The 16,790-nt window shown below is 56.6% G+C and overlaps 1 protein-coding gene across 1 annotated transcript; it reads right to left on the bottom strand.

The window, feature by feature from the left end:
• Positions 1-1,084: 1,084 nt before the first annotated feature.
• Positions 1,085-16,367, bottom strand: slc22a17 (solute carrier family 22 member 17). The gene is made up of 10 exons (XM_088637903.1): positions 15,701-16,367; positions 10,154-10,751; positions 9,531-9,634; positions 8,754-8,908; positions 8,497-8,662; positions 7,365-7,483; positions 6,888-7,002; positions 5,804-6,027; positions 3,659-3,770; positions 1,085-2,884 (listed from the first exon to the last, which is right to left on the bottom strand). The coding sequence occupies exons 2-10, from the start codon at positions 10,577-10,579 to the stop codon at positions 2,608-2,610; spliced, it is 1,698 nt and encodes a 565-aa protein (XP_088494029.1). The 5' UTR covers positions 10,580-10,751; positions 15,701-16,367; the 3' UTR covers positions 1,085-2,607.
• Between the last annotated feature and the right edge of the window lie 423 nt (positions 16,368-16,790).

Below are 16,790 nucleotides of genomic sequence, written 5' to 3'. Positions count from 1 at the left end.
AATACAGAAAACACAACTGATACATCCTGAATCCTGACAGTTTCTCAGCCAAGAAGATACAATGATGCCAAATGATCTCTTTCCCCCTCTTGTGGCCGAGCCCGGTAATTACATGGAAACACCAGAACACCAGTAAAGCCCTTTGCTTCTTGTTGAGTCTCCTCCTGTTCTTGTGTCCTCTTGCATACTCCCAAGACGTTTAACTCCACAGGCGTGGAATACATACTTCTGGCATTTTACTATTTTGAGGATACTGCTTTCTTCTTTGTAAATGAAGTCCCCATGCCATAGGTTTGTCTGTTAACCTTGGAGGGAAAGGTGCTCAGAATAGGTGCCCACAGCTATTTGTATCAGATTGACACACAGGTGGAGGTGACATTTTTGTAATTGAAAATGTTCCAAAGCTGCACAGGGGCAAGGTGGAGAATTTCTGTGAAAGAGAGGTACTTGAAAACTACATTATAGTGCATCTGAATGGCCCCTGTGAATGCTATGCCACGGGAGAAGATGTGAGATCGCTCACATTAAGCAGGTCATGCAGGTAGGGAACTTTAAGTACATGCATAGCCTGAGGAAAGGGTGGGGTGGCTGGATCCGAGATTAAATCTGTCCTGAGCAGGAGCTGCCTTGAAAATCGGAGGGTGTTGCTCACCTGCAGCATCTCTGTGTCAAAACTGGAAAGACATCAGTGCTTTGCTGACTGCAACAACAATTATCACTGTCTACATGTTTACTTGCACATTGTCTATTGTTTGTTTGTACATTGTCTTGATGCACTGTTTGCACTTTGTTTTGTTTTTTACACTTGTTTTACAATCGAGAGACTTTCTGTAAGAATTCCATTGTACCAGTACCGGTTACATATGGCAATAAAGTTCAAGTTCAAGTTCACTAGGTGGCATGTACTGCTGGTCAGAGTTAATAACTGCAAGAGAGAATCATCACTGGAACAGCGGCCTCTGCTGGTCAGAGCTAATAACTACAACAGAGAATCTTCACAGCACGAACTACAGCAAATAGGCAACTCCAACATTCCCAATTCCCATCAGTCCATCACACATAAAAAACAGCAGACAGGAGGGGGTTGTTTTCTGCAGATTTTATTGTCGTTTTTCAAACTGGAGGCTGAGAACTGTTATACATCTCTCACAGACGTCCCCGCCATCACCAGCACTGAAGGGGACACTGTGAGGAGCGTCCCTGTAGATGCCCGACAGCCGAGCACATTCAGGTACAGAAGGTCTGGCGACAGCCCCGCGTGCGGCTCCTAGTTTCCACTGGCCACCTGCGGGCCAGGCCGGGCCAGAGTTGCTGGCTGCCTCTGCAGGCACTGCCCGCCTAGGACGCCGCTCAGCTGCACCGGAGGCCACCGAGCTGCAGTCACCCGTTACTACAGCCCTGTTCCCTGCAGGATACTGCAGAGCGGAGACGAAGGAACGCACGCCTCTCGACGGAACCCGAATGCTAAACACTCATCTCTGGGCCGACAGCGGACATCTCGCTTCGACGCCTGGGGCGAGTCTGGATACGGTTCCCTGTCGCGTCCTGCTCGAGAAGTGCAGGCACAGAGCACAGAGCACAGGGCACAGAGCACAGAGCACAGGGCTCCTCACGCGACCCAAACGGGCTTCTTCAGAATCAACTGCAAAACAAGAGCCAGGGGACACAAAAGGAAACGGCAGGGAAGAGCATTTAAAACCGAGAGCAGGGTGGTGGGGGTGGGGAACAGGCTGCTCAGCCATGTTGTAGAAGCCGATACCCTGGCTGCTCTCCAGACACAGCAGGGTGAGACCTTCCAGTCAGGACAGGAGGCTCTTCTATACACAGAGGGTGGCAGGGTCGGGGAACAAGCCGATACCCCGGACTCTCTCGAGACACAGCTGGTGCGGGACGCCCAGGTCCAGTAGGTATTAACGCCGAAACGAGCCAGAGGAGCCCAGTGGCCTCCTGTCATTTGTGAGCTCCTGCGCTCTCCTGTACTCCCCCCGCCCACTCTAGCGCCGGCGGACTACCGCTCGCGACCCGCGAGGCTGCCGAAGCAGCAGAGAGAGCAGAGGCGCCACACGGACCCCCAGGCCTGGGGGGAGGGGGATTCCCCATTCAAACCCAGAACTGGGCCGTCTGGACAGTTCTGGGTCACACCCCCCACCTTCCGCACTGCTCTGTCCCAGGACGCTGCCGCACACGGAGCGCGGAGCCGGATCAGCGGAGGCCCTGGAGTTCCTGGCCTCTCCGCCGCAGGCGCCCGCCTGGCTCCTCCCAGAGACGACTGTCGGACCGCGACCGCGAGCGGCACCGACTCCTGCCCCAGACGTCAGGCGCACATTTCTGACCGTCCCGCCGCCGCTGCTGCCGCCACCAGGGGGCGCCCAGCTGGGGACGACCAGGATCGAGGAACACAAGCGTGCCGTCACCTGACCTGTCTGGGAGCCCACGTGGGGTCAGCGCCGCCTCGAACCCGGACAGGCGGGCCCGGCAGAGCTGCACCGCAGGGCTGTGGGAGGAGGCGGGGAGGTGGGAACAGAACCAGCACGCGGGCCGAGCGCAGCCACAGACCAGCGCGAGGAGGGCAGCAGGCCGTCAGCAGTCCCGCGCCAGCCCCCCGCCTCAGATGGAGGGGTTGGGTGTGGACAGCAGGGGGACGTTGTCCTTCCTCCTCCTGCCCAGCGGGGGGCGGCGGTACGCCTCGCCGTCCGGCAGGGTCTCCGGCAGGGGCTTCCTCTTGCTCTCCGGCAGCAGCAGGATGGACAGGACGCACAGCAGGGCGAGGGAGGAGTAGACCACGTGGTGCAGGAAGTAGCCGTAGTGGTTGTGCAGGTCCATGATGGGGGCACTGAGACGGCCCACTGAGCCCAGAGCCAGAATCACACCAACACCACAGCCCCTGAGAGAGAGGGGTCAATACAGACACACTGACTGACTGGACACTATAGTACATTAACACTGCACTGAGAGAGAGGGGTTCATACAGACACACTGACTGACTGGACACTCCAGTCCATCAACACTGCACTGAGAGAGAGGGGTTCATACAGACACACTGACTGACTGGACACTCCAGTACATTAACACTGCACTGAGAGAGAGGGGTTCATACAGACACACTGACTGACTGGACACTCCAGTACATTAACACTGCACTGAGAGAGAGGGGTTCATACAGACACACTGACTGGACACTCCAGTACATTAACACTGCACTGAGAGAGAGGGGTTCATACAGACACACTGACTGACTGGACACTCCAGTACATTAACACTGCACTGAGAGAGAGGGGTTCATACAGACACAGTGACTGACTGGACACTCCAGTACATTAACACTGCACTGAGAGAGAGGGGTTCATACAGACACACTGACTGACTGGACACTCCAGTACATTAACACTGCACTGAGAGAGAGGGGTTAATACAGACACTGACTGGACACTACAGTCCATCAACACTGCACTGAGAGAGAGGGGTTCATACAGACACACTGACTGGACACTCCAGTACATTAACACTGCACTGAGAGAGAGGGGTTCATACAGACACACTGACTGACTGGACACTCCAGTACATTAACACTGCACTGAGAGAGAGGGGTTCATACAGACACACTGACTGGACACTCCAGTACAGTAACTGTAATGAGGGGTGGAGGGGGCAGTCCTACCGGATGATGGTGGGCACGATCTCGGCTGTGAAGAGGACGCAGAGCGAGGCCGCAGCCTGTGAGGAGAAGAGCCCCAGGACAGAGAAGATGGTGATCGCCCACTCATTGAGGTCTGTGAGAGAGAGAAAAGGAGGATCACTGCAGGGGCAGAAGATCAGGCCTTACACACATCTGAAAAGAGAAGCTCGAAAAAACCAACAGCACTGCAATTCAAATGCAAGGCACAACACATCTTGTATAATACATGCTCTCCACCACAAGGGGGCACCTAAGCCACACAGTCACACTAAATTTCTCATTTCTCAAGTTCAACCAGTTTTATCGGCACGGCCAGCAAATTAGCGTCGACCAAGCCACAAGACATTTACAGCTAAATTATTATTGCTGCTATTTTGAGTTAAGAGTGCAGAGACTTCCAAAGCAATGAGGGTCACGTGGTGCTCCCATCGCTGTAAGTGTACTGAGACAGGCGATCAAATGGAATTTTCTGGTGAATTACTCTGGCTAATCATAATAAAGAGCAGACCTTCACCAGAAATGGGGGTAAAAGGACAGAGCAGGAAGGAAACAGAAGGCAGACGTAAAAAAGAAGAAGCACCATCACCCTCCTCCTCAGAGGATCTGGTTCTGATCCGTCTCAGAGACAAGAGTCTGGCTAGTTAGTCAGCAGCTGGGTCTGGAGAGCTCCGTGTCCAATTTCATTACAGGAAATTCCCATTTCCTCGGCTGTGGAATCCTCGGACTAGAGACCTTCTCTCCTAGTCGGTGATGCGCCTTTAGAACAGGAAGACTCCCATTCGCCCGGCACAGCCGGCCCTGTCCGGTGTGTGTGGCGTGCACGCGCGTGAGGCGGCCCTGTCCGGTGTGTGTGCCGTGCACGCGCGGGAGGCGGCCCTGTCCGGTGTGTGTGCCGTGCACGCGCGGGAGGCGGCCCTGTCCGGTGTGTGTGCCGTGCACGCGCGGGAGGTAGTGGTGTCCAGTTTGTGTTGTCAGTGTCCCAGTGGGCTTGGTTTGTTCTGTGCATGTCTGTGTGTACCAGCGTGAGAAATAATGCTGTCCAGTGTGTGTTGTGTGCGTGTGTGTCCCAGTGGGTAAGGTAGTGCTGTTTGTGTTGTGCGTGTGCGTGTGTCCCAGTGGGTAAGGTAGTGCTGTTTGTGTTGTGCGTGTGTCCCAGTGGGTAAGGTAGTGCTGTTTGTGTTGTGCTGTGATTGGGTTGACTGCGATTCGTGTTGTTTCAGCTGTGCTCTCCTGAGATTGCTTGGTGTCGGTGAGCTTCAGGACCAGCTGGATCAGCTCTGGGCTCAGCAGGGCCTTGTGGTGGTTGGAGGACTGGTAACTTTTTTTAAGGTGTAGCCTGTAGATAACCAATACTGTGTATTTAATTTCTCTCTTCTGTTTATTTATTAGCAGTAGATATTGGCCTAATTGCTCCCTGCACTCATTGTTAGCAGTTTTTCTAAGGTTGCTGCTGGAAAAGGTGTTAGTGGGGCCAGCAGTGGGTGCTCACCCTGCAGTCTGTGTGGATCCTAATGCCCTAGTGTAGTGACGGGGACACTATACTGTAAAAAGGCTCCATCCTTCGGATGAGACGTCTGTGGTCATTAAAAACCCCAGGGTGTTTCTCGAAGAGAGTAGGGGTGTTACCCCTGTGTCCTGGCCAAATTTCCCCCTGGCCTTTACCAGTCATGGCCTCCTAATAACCCCCCTCTCTGAACTGGCTTCATCACTCTGCTCTCCTCCCCACTGAGAGCTGGTGTGTGTGAGCAGACTGGAGCATCATCCAGGTGGGGCTGCACACTGGTGCTGGAGGAGGGGATCCCCATTACCAAAAAGAGCTTTGAGTGGAGTGTCCAGAAAGCGCTATATAAGTGTAAGCAGTTATTAATTCTTATTACATACTTTAGGGCATCAGGCTGGATAACAATTTCTACTCTTCAGAGCTGGACTTTGAGGGGAGGAGGGGATATTGCAGTTCAATGATGCAGAAAGGCCCGCATGCCCTCTCCTTCAGCACCCTCCCTGCCAGGTCAGTCAGCAATGAACCGATTCTCAGCACGAGGCTACGCAAGAATGAACATGCAACAACTGTGCCATACATGCACTCGGCCACAAGGGGGAGCAGGAGTCACGATGACACTGACTCACACTCTATGAGTCCCAGCAGTATCAGGGAAGCAAGGCCCGTCATTGTCATAGCAAGGAGCAGGATGCCACGGCGACCGCAGCGATCCACAGTGGCGCAGAGACAAGCACAGGCCACGCCCCCCGTGCTGCATGACAGGAGATAGGAGGAGTAGAACCCGGTCTGGGTCCCCCGGACATCCCCCCGAAACGAGCTGTAGCAGTGGTGGATACCATGAGATATGAACCTGCCAGAGAGAGAGAGAGGGGTTCATACAGACACACTGACTGACTGGACACTCCAGTACATTAACACTGCACTGAGAGAGAGGGGTTCATACAGACACACTGACTGGACACTCCAGTACATTAACACTGCACTGAGAGAGAGGGGTTCATACAGACACACTGACTGACTGGACACTCCAGTACATTAACACTGCACTGAGAGAGAGGGGTTCATACAGACACACTGACTGGACACTCCAGTACATTAACACTGCACTGAGAGAGAGGGGTTCATACAGACACACTGACTGGACACTCCAGTACATTAACACTGCACTGAGAGAGAGGGGTTCATACAGACACACTGACTGACTGGACACTCCAGTACATTAACACTGCACTGAGAGAGAGGGGTTCATACAGACACACTGACTGACTGGACACTCCAGTACATTAACACTGCACTGAGAGAGAGGGGTTCATACAGACACACTGACTGGACACTCCAGTACATTAACACTGCACTGAGAGAGAGGGGTTCATACAGACACACTGACTGGACACTCCAGTACATTAACACTGCACTGAGAGAGAGGGGTTCATACAGACACACTGACTGACTGGACACTCCAGTACATTAACACTGCACTGAGAGAGAGGGGTTCATACAGACACACTGACTGACTGGACACTCCAGTACATTAGCACTGCACTGAGAGAGAGGGGTTCATACAGACACACTGACTGGACACTCCAGTACATTAACACTGCACTGAGAGAGAGGGGTTCATACAGACACACTGACTGACTGGACACTCCAGTACATTAACACTGCACTGAGAGAGAGGGGTTCATACAGACATACAGAGGTTATACTCACGAAGTGAAACCCAGCACACAAAGGTTCTTCCAGATGTTCCTGCAGTGCAGCAGTTCAGGGAGCGACAGCCAGGAGGCAGTAGAGTGGGGCCTGTACAAGCTCACCGAGTCCAGCTCTGTCAACACACAGTACAGTTACACACAGGGACTGCAACAAGGGACACAGCACAGTTACACACAGGGGACTGCCAACACTGCTTCGCAAGTCTCTCTACTCTACACAACGGGAGCTACAACAGCAGCTCTGTCGACACAGCAGCACAACACTGTAATACACCAAGTGTCACTGTGTAGCACTTTAACAACACAGATCAGGCACAGCCACAGGCAACAACTGTGGTGAAGTACAAAATCACAACAGCATACAACAGGAATGTTCAGCAACAGTCCAGAATACATAGAGTACTCCTCTGCCAACACACAACACACAACACTGCCTCGCCAACCTGGGCACACGCGCACATACAAACGCACGCACCTGTGAAGTCGTCCTCCTCTCTCTCCCTCTCCCTCTGCTCGCGGAAGGAGTGCAGGTCTGTCTGCTCCGGGCTGGAGAGCAGGAGCCAGCGAGGCGACTCGGGGAACACACCTGGCAGGCTGACACAGGCCGCAGGTTAGCATGTCCGTGACATCACTTCCTGCCAGACAGGACCGAGGCCCCGACTGAAGACTGACTGGCCCAGCCCCACACCCACTCCTGTCCAGCCAATCCTAACGCACCACAACCCAGCCCAGTCCCACAGAACCCAACCCAGTCCAGCCCCACACCCAGCCCCGCAGAACCCAACACACCCCAGCCCAGTCCAGCCCCACACCCAGCCCAGTCCAGCCGAACCCAACACACCCCAGCCTAGTCCAGCCCAGCCCAGCCGAACCCAACACACCCCAGCTGAACCCAACACACCCAAGCCCAGTCCAGCCCCACACCCAGCCCCACAGAACCCAACACACCCCAGCCTGGCCCAGCCCCACATCCAGCCAAACCCTACACACCCCGGCCCAGCCCAGCTGAACCCAACACACCCCAGCCCAGTCCAACCCCGTCCAGCCCCACACCCAGCCGAACCCAACACACCCCAGCCCAGTCCATCCGAACCCAACACACCCCAGCCCGGCCCAGCCACACACCCAGCCCAGCCCAGCCGAACCCAATATACCCCAGCCCAGTCCAGCCCCACAGAACCCAACACACCCCAGCTAAACCCAACACACCCCAGCCCAGTCCAGCCTCACAGAACCCATCACACCCCAACTGAACCCAACACACCCCAGCCCAGTCCAGCCCCCCACACCCAGCCCCACAGATCCCAACACACCCCAGCCCAGTCCAGCCCCCCACACCCAGCCCCAGCTTAACCCAACACACCCCAGCCCAGTCCAGCCCCACACCCAGCCCCACAGATCCCAACACACCCCAGCCTGGCACAGCCCCACATCCAGCACAGCCCAGCCAAACACAACACACCACAGCCCGGCCCAGCCCCACACCCAGCCCAGCCGAACCCAACACACCCCAGCCCTGACCAGCCGAACCCAACACACCCCAGCCTGGTCTATCCCCACACCCAGCCCATCTCACACAACCCACATAGCCCGAACCCGACTCTCACCCGTAGCTCAGGAACAGAGCCAGCGGGGCCGTGATCGCCCCCTGCAGGCCCCTCCAGGACTGGCAGCCCACAGCCACGCCCAGCAGCAGGAACTCCCCGGCAACCATCACCAGGCCCGCTGCCATGGTGACCATCAGCCGCAGCGACGGGTCGCACAGCTCCACACCTGTGGGTCAAGCACAGAGGCGGTCAGCTCGGAGGAGCCCTGTCTGTCCCTCTGCCCGCCCCGCCCTCTGCCCTCCGACCCCGTCACTCACGGGTGATGTACAGAGTGAGGTAGACTCCGGCCGTGGCGGCGGCAAGGAAGAAGCGCGTGAGGATGAAGATGGAAGGGGAGGGGGAGAGACACACCAGCAGCCCGAACAGCACTGACAAGGACAAGGAGGACAAGAAGGCCTTCAGCCGCCCAAACCTGAGAGGGAGACAGACAGGAAGTCAGTGTGTCTGTATGAACCCCTCTCTCTCAGTGCAGTGTTAATGTACTGGAGTGTCCAGTCAGTCAGTGTGTCTGTATGAACCCCTCTCTCTCAGTGCAGTGTTAATGTACTGGAGTGTCCAGTCAGTCAGTGTGTCTGTATGAACCCCTCTCTCTCAGTGCAGTGTTAATGTACTGGAGTGTCCAGTCAGTGTGTCTGTATGAACCCCTCTCTCTCAGTGCAGTGTTAATGTACTGGAGTGTCCAGTCAGTGTGTCTGTATGAACCCCTCTCTCTCAGTGCAGTGTTAATGTACTGGAGTGTCCAGTCAGTCAGTGTGTCTGTATGAACCCCTCTCTCTCAGTGCAGTGTTAATGTACTGGAGTGTCCAGTCAGTCAGTGTGTCTGTATGAACCCCTCTCTCTCAGTGCAGTGTTAATGTACTGGAGTGTCCAGTCAGTCAGTGTGTCTGTATGAACCCCTCTCTCTCAGTGCAGTGTTAATGTACTGGAGTGTCCAGTCAGTCAGTGTGTCTGTATGAACCCCTCTCTCTCAGTGCAGTGTTAATGTACTGGAGTGTCCAGTCAGTCAGTGTGTCTGTATGAACCCCTCTCTCTACCTGTCAGCAATGTAGCCCAGGATCAAACATCCGGTCAGGATGCCCAGTATGAAACAGACCTCCTCCACTGGCACCTTCCAGTACTGGTCACACACTAGGTCCCACTGTGGAGAGAGGGGGGAGGGACACAGGAGGGTTGAGGAACTCACCTATTAGAAATAACATTGTCCCCACACTGCCAACAAGCATAGCATAGGAAGAGGAGCATGCATTAACAACAGCAAGAATAACAAAGGGTAAGAAACAGCGCCCCCCTCCCTGTGCTCAGGCTCAGCGGGGGAACTGCAGACCCCATCAGCAGTAACAGTAATAATGCTGTAAGAAACAGCGCCCCCTCCCTGTGCAAAAGCTCAGCAGGGGAACTGCAGTCCCCATCAGCAGTAACAGTAATAATGCTGTAAGAAACAGCGCCCCCCTCCCTGTGCTCAGGCTCAGCGGGGGAACTGCAGTCCCCATCAGCAGTAACAGTAATAATGCTGTAAGAAACAGCGCCCCCTCCCTGTGCTCAGGCTCAGCAGGGGAACTACAGTCCCCAACAGCAGTAACAGTAATAATGCTGTAAGAAACAGCGCCCCCTCCCTGTGCACAGGCAGCACCCCCAGACCAGGGCAGGCCCTCGGTACCTCGGTGACCATGTTGTGCTTCAGGCCCTCGGTGCTGTTGTAGACCCAGCCCGCCTGGCAGGGCACGGTGCCGGCCGGGGTCCCGTTCACCAGCTGGACCTGCTGGCACTGGGCGGGCGTGGCGTTGAGCGGCGCGCGCGTGCCGGGGGCCGGCGCGCAGCGGTGCGGGGGCGACCGCGTCAGCAGGGCGTCGGAGGACAGGACGAAGGCCAGGAAGAGGTTGGGCGCGGCGGTCAGGGCCAGCAGGAGGCGCTGCCGGCGCCGGCCCAGGGCCAGCACCACGCCCTCCGCGGTGGAGGACAGGGAGGAGGGCGGGGCGGGGGGCGACGGGTCCGAGAGGGAGAGGGGGGGCGTGGGGGCCTCCGGGAGGGAGCAGGGGGGCGCGGCCGAGCCGGGGCTGGGCAGCGGGTCGGAGTGGGGGTCCATCTCGGAGCTCTGTGGGCGCGTCCCGCGGACGAGACGGAGAGAGACAACGGGAACCAGGCCGACGCTCCGGGCCGGGCCGGGTCGGGTCGGCTCAGACGATCAGAACCCTGCGCTGTTCCCCTCTCCCCCTCTGTCCGGCTCCCAGGAGAGAGAGAGGGGGGAGGGGGGGGATCTGGAGACAGGGAGACGGGGAGACAGGGAGACAGGGAGAGAAGGCTTTTCAGTCTCCACATCACCAGCAATTACGACACACAACATGAAGCACAACACGGAGGAGGCACTAGCCCAGCAGGATAAGAGCTCCGCCTGGGCTCTGCGTGGGGCCCGACGCAGATGCTCGTTCACACTACAGGCCGCGGGTGTGATATGGACAGTGGGATGCATCATTTACCCCCCTCGACTCTGATCCTGGAGGGCTGGTGCATCTGAAAGCTTCTTCTCTTCAGGCTCCTAATACCCTGCTCTTCTAAAGCGCTTTCTGGACACTCCACTCAAAGCTCTTCACAGGTAATGGGGATCCCCTCCACCACCAGTGTGCAGCCCCACCTGGATGATGCTCCAGTCTGCTCACACACACCAGCTCTCAGTGGGGAGGAGAGCAGAGTGATGAAGCCAGTTCAGAGAGGGGGGTTATCAGGAGGCCATGACTGGTAAAGGCCAGGAGGAAATTTGGGCAGCATGCTGGGGTAACACCCCTACTCTCTTCGAGAAACACCCTGGGATTTTTACTGACCACAGAGAGTCAGGACAGCGCCTTTTTACATACTACTGTCCCCATCACTGTCCTGGGGCATTAGGACCCACACAGACCGCAGGGTGAGCGCCCCCTGCTGGCCCCACTAACACCTCTTCCAGCAGCAGCCTTAGTTTGTCCCAGGAGTCTCCTCTCCAGGTACTGACCAGACTCACACCTGCTGAGCTCCAGTGGGCTGACAGTGTGAGCTGCAGGGTGATATAGTTACTGTTTAACAAACTCAACCAGCTCATTAGCAGTTTAATTGGCTGAATCTGGTAGCTTGTACACACCTGTACACACCCTCAACACCCCCCGACACACAGTCCTGTACACACCCTCAACACCCCCCACACACTGACCTGTACACACCCTCAACACCCCCCGACACACAGTCCTGTACACACCCTCAACACCCCCCGACACACAGTCCTGTACACACCCTCAACACCCCCCCACACACAGACCTGTACACACCCTCAACACCCCCCCACACACAGACCTGTACACACCCTCAACACCCCCCGACACACAGTCCTGTACACACCCTCAACACCCCCCCACACACAGACCTGTACACACCCTCAACACCCCCCCACACACAGACCTGTACACACCCTCAACACCCCCCGACACACAGTCCTGTACACACCCTCAACACCCCCCGACACACAGTCCTGTACACACCCTCAACACCCCCCCACACACAGACCTGTACACACCCTCAACACCCCCCGACACACAGTCCTGTACACACCCTCAACACCCCCCGACACACAGTCCTGTACACACCCTCAACACCCCCCCACACACTGACCTGTACACACCCTCAACACCCCCCCACACACAGACCTGTACACACCCTCAACACCCCCCGACACACAGTCCTGTACACACCCTCAACACCCCCCCACACACAGACCTGTACACACCCTCAACACCCCCCCACACACAGACCTGTACACACCCTCAACACCCCCCGACACACAGTCCTGTACACACCCTCAACACCCCCCCACACACAGACCTGTACACACCCTCAACACCCCCCCACACACAGACCTGTACACACCCTCAACACCCCCCGACACACAGTCCTGTACACACCCTCAACACCCCCCGACACACAGTCCTGTACACACCCTCAACACCCCCCCACACACAGACCTGTACACACCCTCAACACCCCCCGACACACAGTCCTGTACACACCCTCAACACCCCCCCACACACTGACCTGTACACACCCTCAACACCCCCCCACACACAGACCTGTACACACCCTCAACACCCCCCCCAACACACAGTCCTGTACACACCCCCAACACCCCCCCACACACTGACCTGTACACACCCTCAACACCCCCTCACACACAGTCCTGTACACACCCTCAACACCCCCTCACACACAGACCTGTACACACCCTCAACACCCCCCCACACACAGACCTGTACACACCCTCAACACCCCCCGACACACAGTCCTGTACACACCCTCAACACCCCCCGACACACAGTCCTGTACACACCCTCAACACCCCCCCACACACTGACCTGTACACACCCTCAACACCCCCCCACACACAGACCTGTACACACCCTCAACACCCCCCGACACACAGTCCTGTACACACCCTCAACACCCCCCCACACACAGACCTGTACACACCCTCAACACCCCCCCACACACAGACCTGTACACACCCTCAACACCCCCCGACACACAGTCCTGTACACACCCTCAACACCCCCCCACACACAGACCTGTACACACCCTCAACACCCCCCCACACACAGACCTGTACACACCCTCAACACCCCCCCACACACTGACCTGTACACACCCTCAACACCCCCCCACACACTGACCTGTACACACCCTCAACACCCCCCCACACACTGACCTGTACACACCCTCAACACCCCCCCACACACAGTCCTGTACACACCCTCAACACCCCCCCACACACAGACCTGTACACACCCTCAACACCCCCCACACACTGACCTGTACACACCCTCAACACCCCCCCCCCACACACACAGTCCTGTACACACCCTCAACACCCCCCCACACACTGACCTGTACACACCCTCAACACCCCCCCACACACAGTCCTGTACACACCCTCAACACCCCCCCACACACAGACCTGTACACACCCTCAACACCCCCCGACACACTGACCTGTACACACCCTCAACACCCCCCACACACAGACCTGTACACACCCTCAACACCCCCCCACACACAGTCCTGTACACACCCTCAACACCCCCTCACACACAGACCTGTACACACCCTCAACACCCCCCCACACACTGACCTGTACACACCCTCAACACCCCCCCACACACTGACCTGTACACACCCTCAACACCCCCCCACACTGACCTGTACACACCCTCAACACCCCCCCACACACTGCCCTGTACACACCCTCAACACCCCCCACACACAGACCTGTACACACCCTCAACACCCCCTCACACACTGCCCTGTACACACCCTCAACACCCCCCCACACTGACCTGTACACACCCTCAACACCCCCCCACACACTGCCCTGTACACACCCTCAACACCCCCCCACACTGACCTGTACACACCCTCAACACCCCCCCACACACAGTCCTGTACACACCCTCAACACCCCCCCACACACAGTCCTGTACACACCCTCAACACCCCCCCACACACAGACCTGTACACACCCTCAACACCCCCCCACACACAGTCCTGTACACACCCTCAACACCCCCTCACACACAGACCTGTACACACCCTCAACACCCCCCACACACAGACCTGTACACACCCTCAACACCCCCTCACACACTGCCCTGTACACACCCTCAACACCCCCCCACACTGACCTGTACACACCCTCAACACCCCCCCACACACTGCCCTGTACACACCCTCAACACCCCCCCACACACAGTCCTGTACACACCCTCAACACCCCCCCACACACAGTCCTGTACACACCCTCAACACCCCCCCACACACAGACCTGTACACACCCTCAACACCCCCCCACACACAGTCCTGTACACACCCTCAACACCCCCTCACACACAGACCTGTACACACCCTCAACACCCCCCCACACACAGACCTGTACACACCCTCAACACCCCCCACACACAGTCCTGTACACACCCTCAACACCCCCCACACACAGACCTGTACACACCCTCAACACCCCCTCACACACTGCCCTGTACACACCCTCAACACCCCCCCACACTGACCTGTACACACCCTCAACACCCCCCCACACACTGCCCTGTACACACCCTCAACACCCCCCCACACACAGTCCTGTACACACCCTCAACACCCCCCCACACACAGACCTGTACACACCCTCAACACCCCCTCACACACAGACCTGTACACACCCTCAACACCCCCCCCAACACACACACACACACTGACCTGTACACACCCTCAACACCCCCCCACACACTGACCTGTACACACCCTCAACACCCCCCCACACACAGACCTGTACACACCCTCAACACCCCCCCACACACAGTCCTGTACACACCCTCAACACCCCCTCACACACAGACCTGTACACACCCTCAACACCCCCCCACACACTGACCTGTACACACCCTCAACACCCCCCCACACACAGACCTGTACACACCCTCAACACCCCCCCACACACTGACCTGTACACACCCTCAACACCCCCCCACACACAGTCCTGTACACACCCTCAACACCCCCCCACACACAGACCTGTACACACCCTCAACACCCCCCCACACACAGTCCTGTACACACCCTCAACACCCCCTCACACACAGACCTGTACACACCCTCAACACCCCCCCACACACAGACCTGTACACACCCTCAACACCCCCCACACACAGTCCTGTACACACCCTCAACACCCCCCCACACACTGACCTGTACACACCCTCAACACCCCCCCACACACTGACCTGTACACACCCTCAACACCCCCCACACACTGACCTGTACACACCCTCAACACCCCCCCACACACACAGACCTGTACACACCCTCAACACCCCCCCACACACACAGTCCTGTACACACCCTCAACACCCCCCCACACACAGTCCTGTACACACCCTCAACACCCCCCCCACACACAGACCTGTACACACCCTCAACACCCCCCCACACACAGACCTGTACACACCCTCAACACCCCCCCCCCCACACACACACTGTCGACCACAACACGCGCTGCCATATGTTCACAGACAATACAGACAACACACACACCCCACAACCGCACACACATATCTACACATACAATACACAATCACACACACACAGACACCGCACAGCGACGACCCACGGACGGACACCCACGGAGCCCCAGCCCGTTTACCTCTCGCTGTCAGTATCCGGGAGGCGGGCAGGAGGATGCAGGGCCGGTACCGGCCCGGGGACCGGGAGAGAGGACCGGGATGCACCGGAACCGCAGGTGCAGAAATATGCGAGATTAGTCTGGCCGCTGGGACAGGGAGGCGGGCCACCCCGACCGCCGCTTCAATCTCACTGAAAACGACACATATTTCACCCGCGTCAGTCCCTCTCCCCGTCTACGTCCGTGCCTGTCGGCGCTGCTCCTGTTCGACTTTCCCAGCTTGAGGTCGTCTCTCCTCCTGCTCCTCTCCCTCTCTCTCTCTCCCCTCTTCCTCTCCGCTGTTCCGCAGCGTAACCTGCGCGGGCGGGAGCGGATCAAACCCGAGCCCGTCTGCCTCTGGCCCAGGATGCGGGACCGACCGAGATCCGTCTTCCTGCCTCGCCGGTCGCCGGTTTCTAACGTTACTCACACGACCCGCATCTGTCGGATTTTTTATTTTGTTTGTTGTCGGCCGACGTAAAAAAAAAAAAAAGCGTGCCCGTGTAACGTGCGCCGAGGTCCTTAAAGGGGAGGGCGCTGAGAGTCTCTGGGTTTACAATTTCCACATGTAAGCGTCACACAAGCAGGAGGTCAGGGGAATTATAATATTTTAGATAAGAAACGTCATAATAAATATATCCGGAAATTAAGGTTGGGTGTATCGTCCCCTTTATCGCGAGGAAAGTACATTTTGACGATAGCGGTGATGAGACTCTTGTTTGAGCGAGAACAGAGTCCTTAGAATTTATTCGTTATGATCACATCACTCTTCTCATCCCGTCAGAAACTAAAGACATTCGTGTTAAAATTCTTCACACGCGTCCCTCTATAGGGATTTCTGAGAAAGGGGCTTTATTTTGACTATCACGAAAGTACAGGTGTGTCTGACACTGGAAGATCTGAACGTTTGTTCATGTTATCATATAACAGGTGTCTCGTGTTCTGTTTCTGGTTAAATACTGTAGCCCCTATTGTAACAGACTGTTCTCCTGTACTGGACTGTAGCTCCTATTGTAACGGGACTTTTCTACTGTACTGGACTGTAGCTCCTATTGTAACAGACTGTTCTCCT

This window comes from Lepisosteus platostomus, chromosome 6 (assembly GCF_059453375.1).
Source record: "Lepisosteus platostomus isolate fLepPlt1 chromosome 6, fLepPlt1.hap1, whole genome shotgun sequence".
Lineage (NCBI taxonomy): Eukaryota > Metazoa > Chordata > Actinopteri > Semionotiformes > Lepisosteidae > Lepisosteus > Lepisosteus platostomus.
The sequence above is the reverse complement of the archived record's forward strand: the minus strand, read 5'-3'. Positions and strand labels throughout refer to the sequence as shown.

Excerpts from the sequence above, each read along its gene's own strand:
- slc22a17 (XM_088637903.1), bottom strand. The coding sequence starts at position 10,579 with ATGGACCCCCACTCCGACCCGCTGCCCAGCCCCGGCTCGGCCGCGCCC. Across the intron at positions 9,635-10,153 it reads AGCACAACATGGTCACCGAG|TGGGACCTAGTGTGTGACCA; the intron begins GTACCGAGGGCC and ends CTCTCTCCACAG. Across the intron at positions 6,028-6,887 it reads TGTGTGCTGGGTTTCACTTC|GTTCATATCTCATGGTATCC; the intron begins GTGAGTATAACC and ends TCTCTCTGGCAG.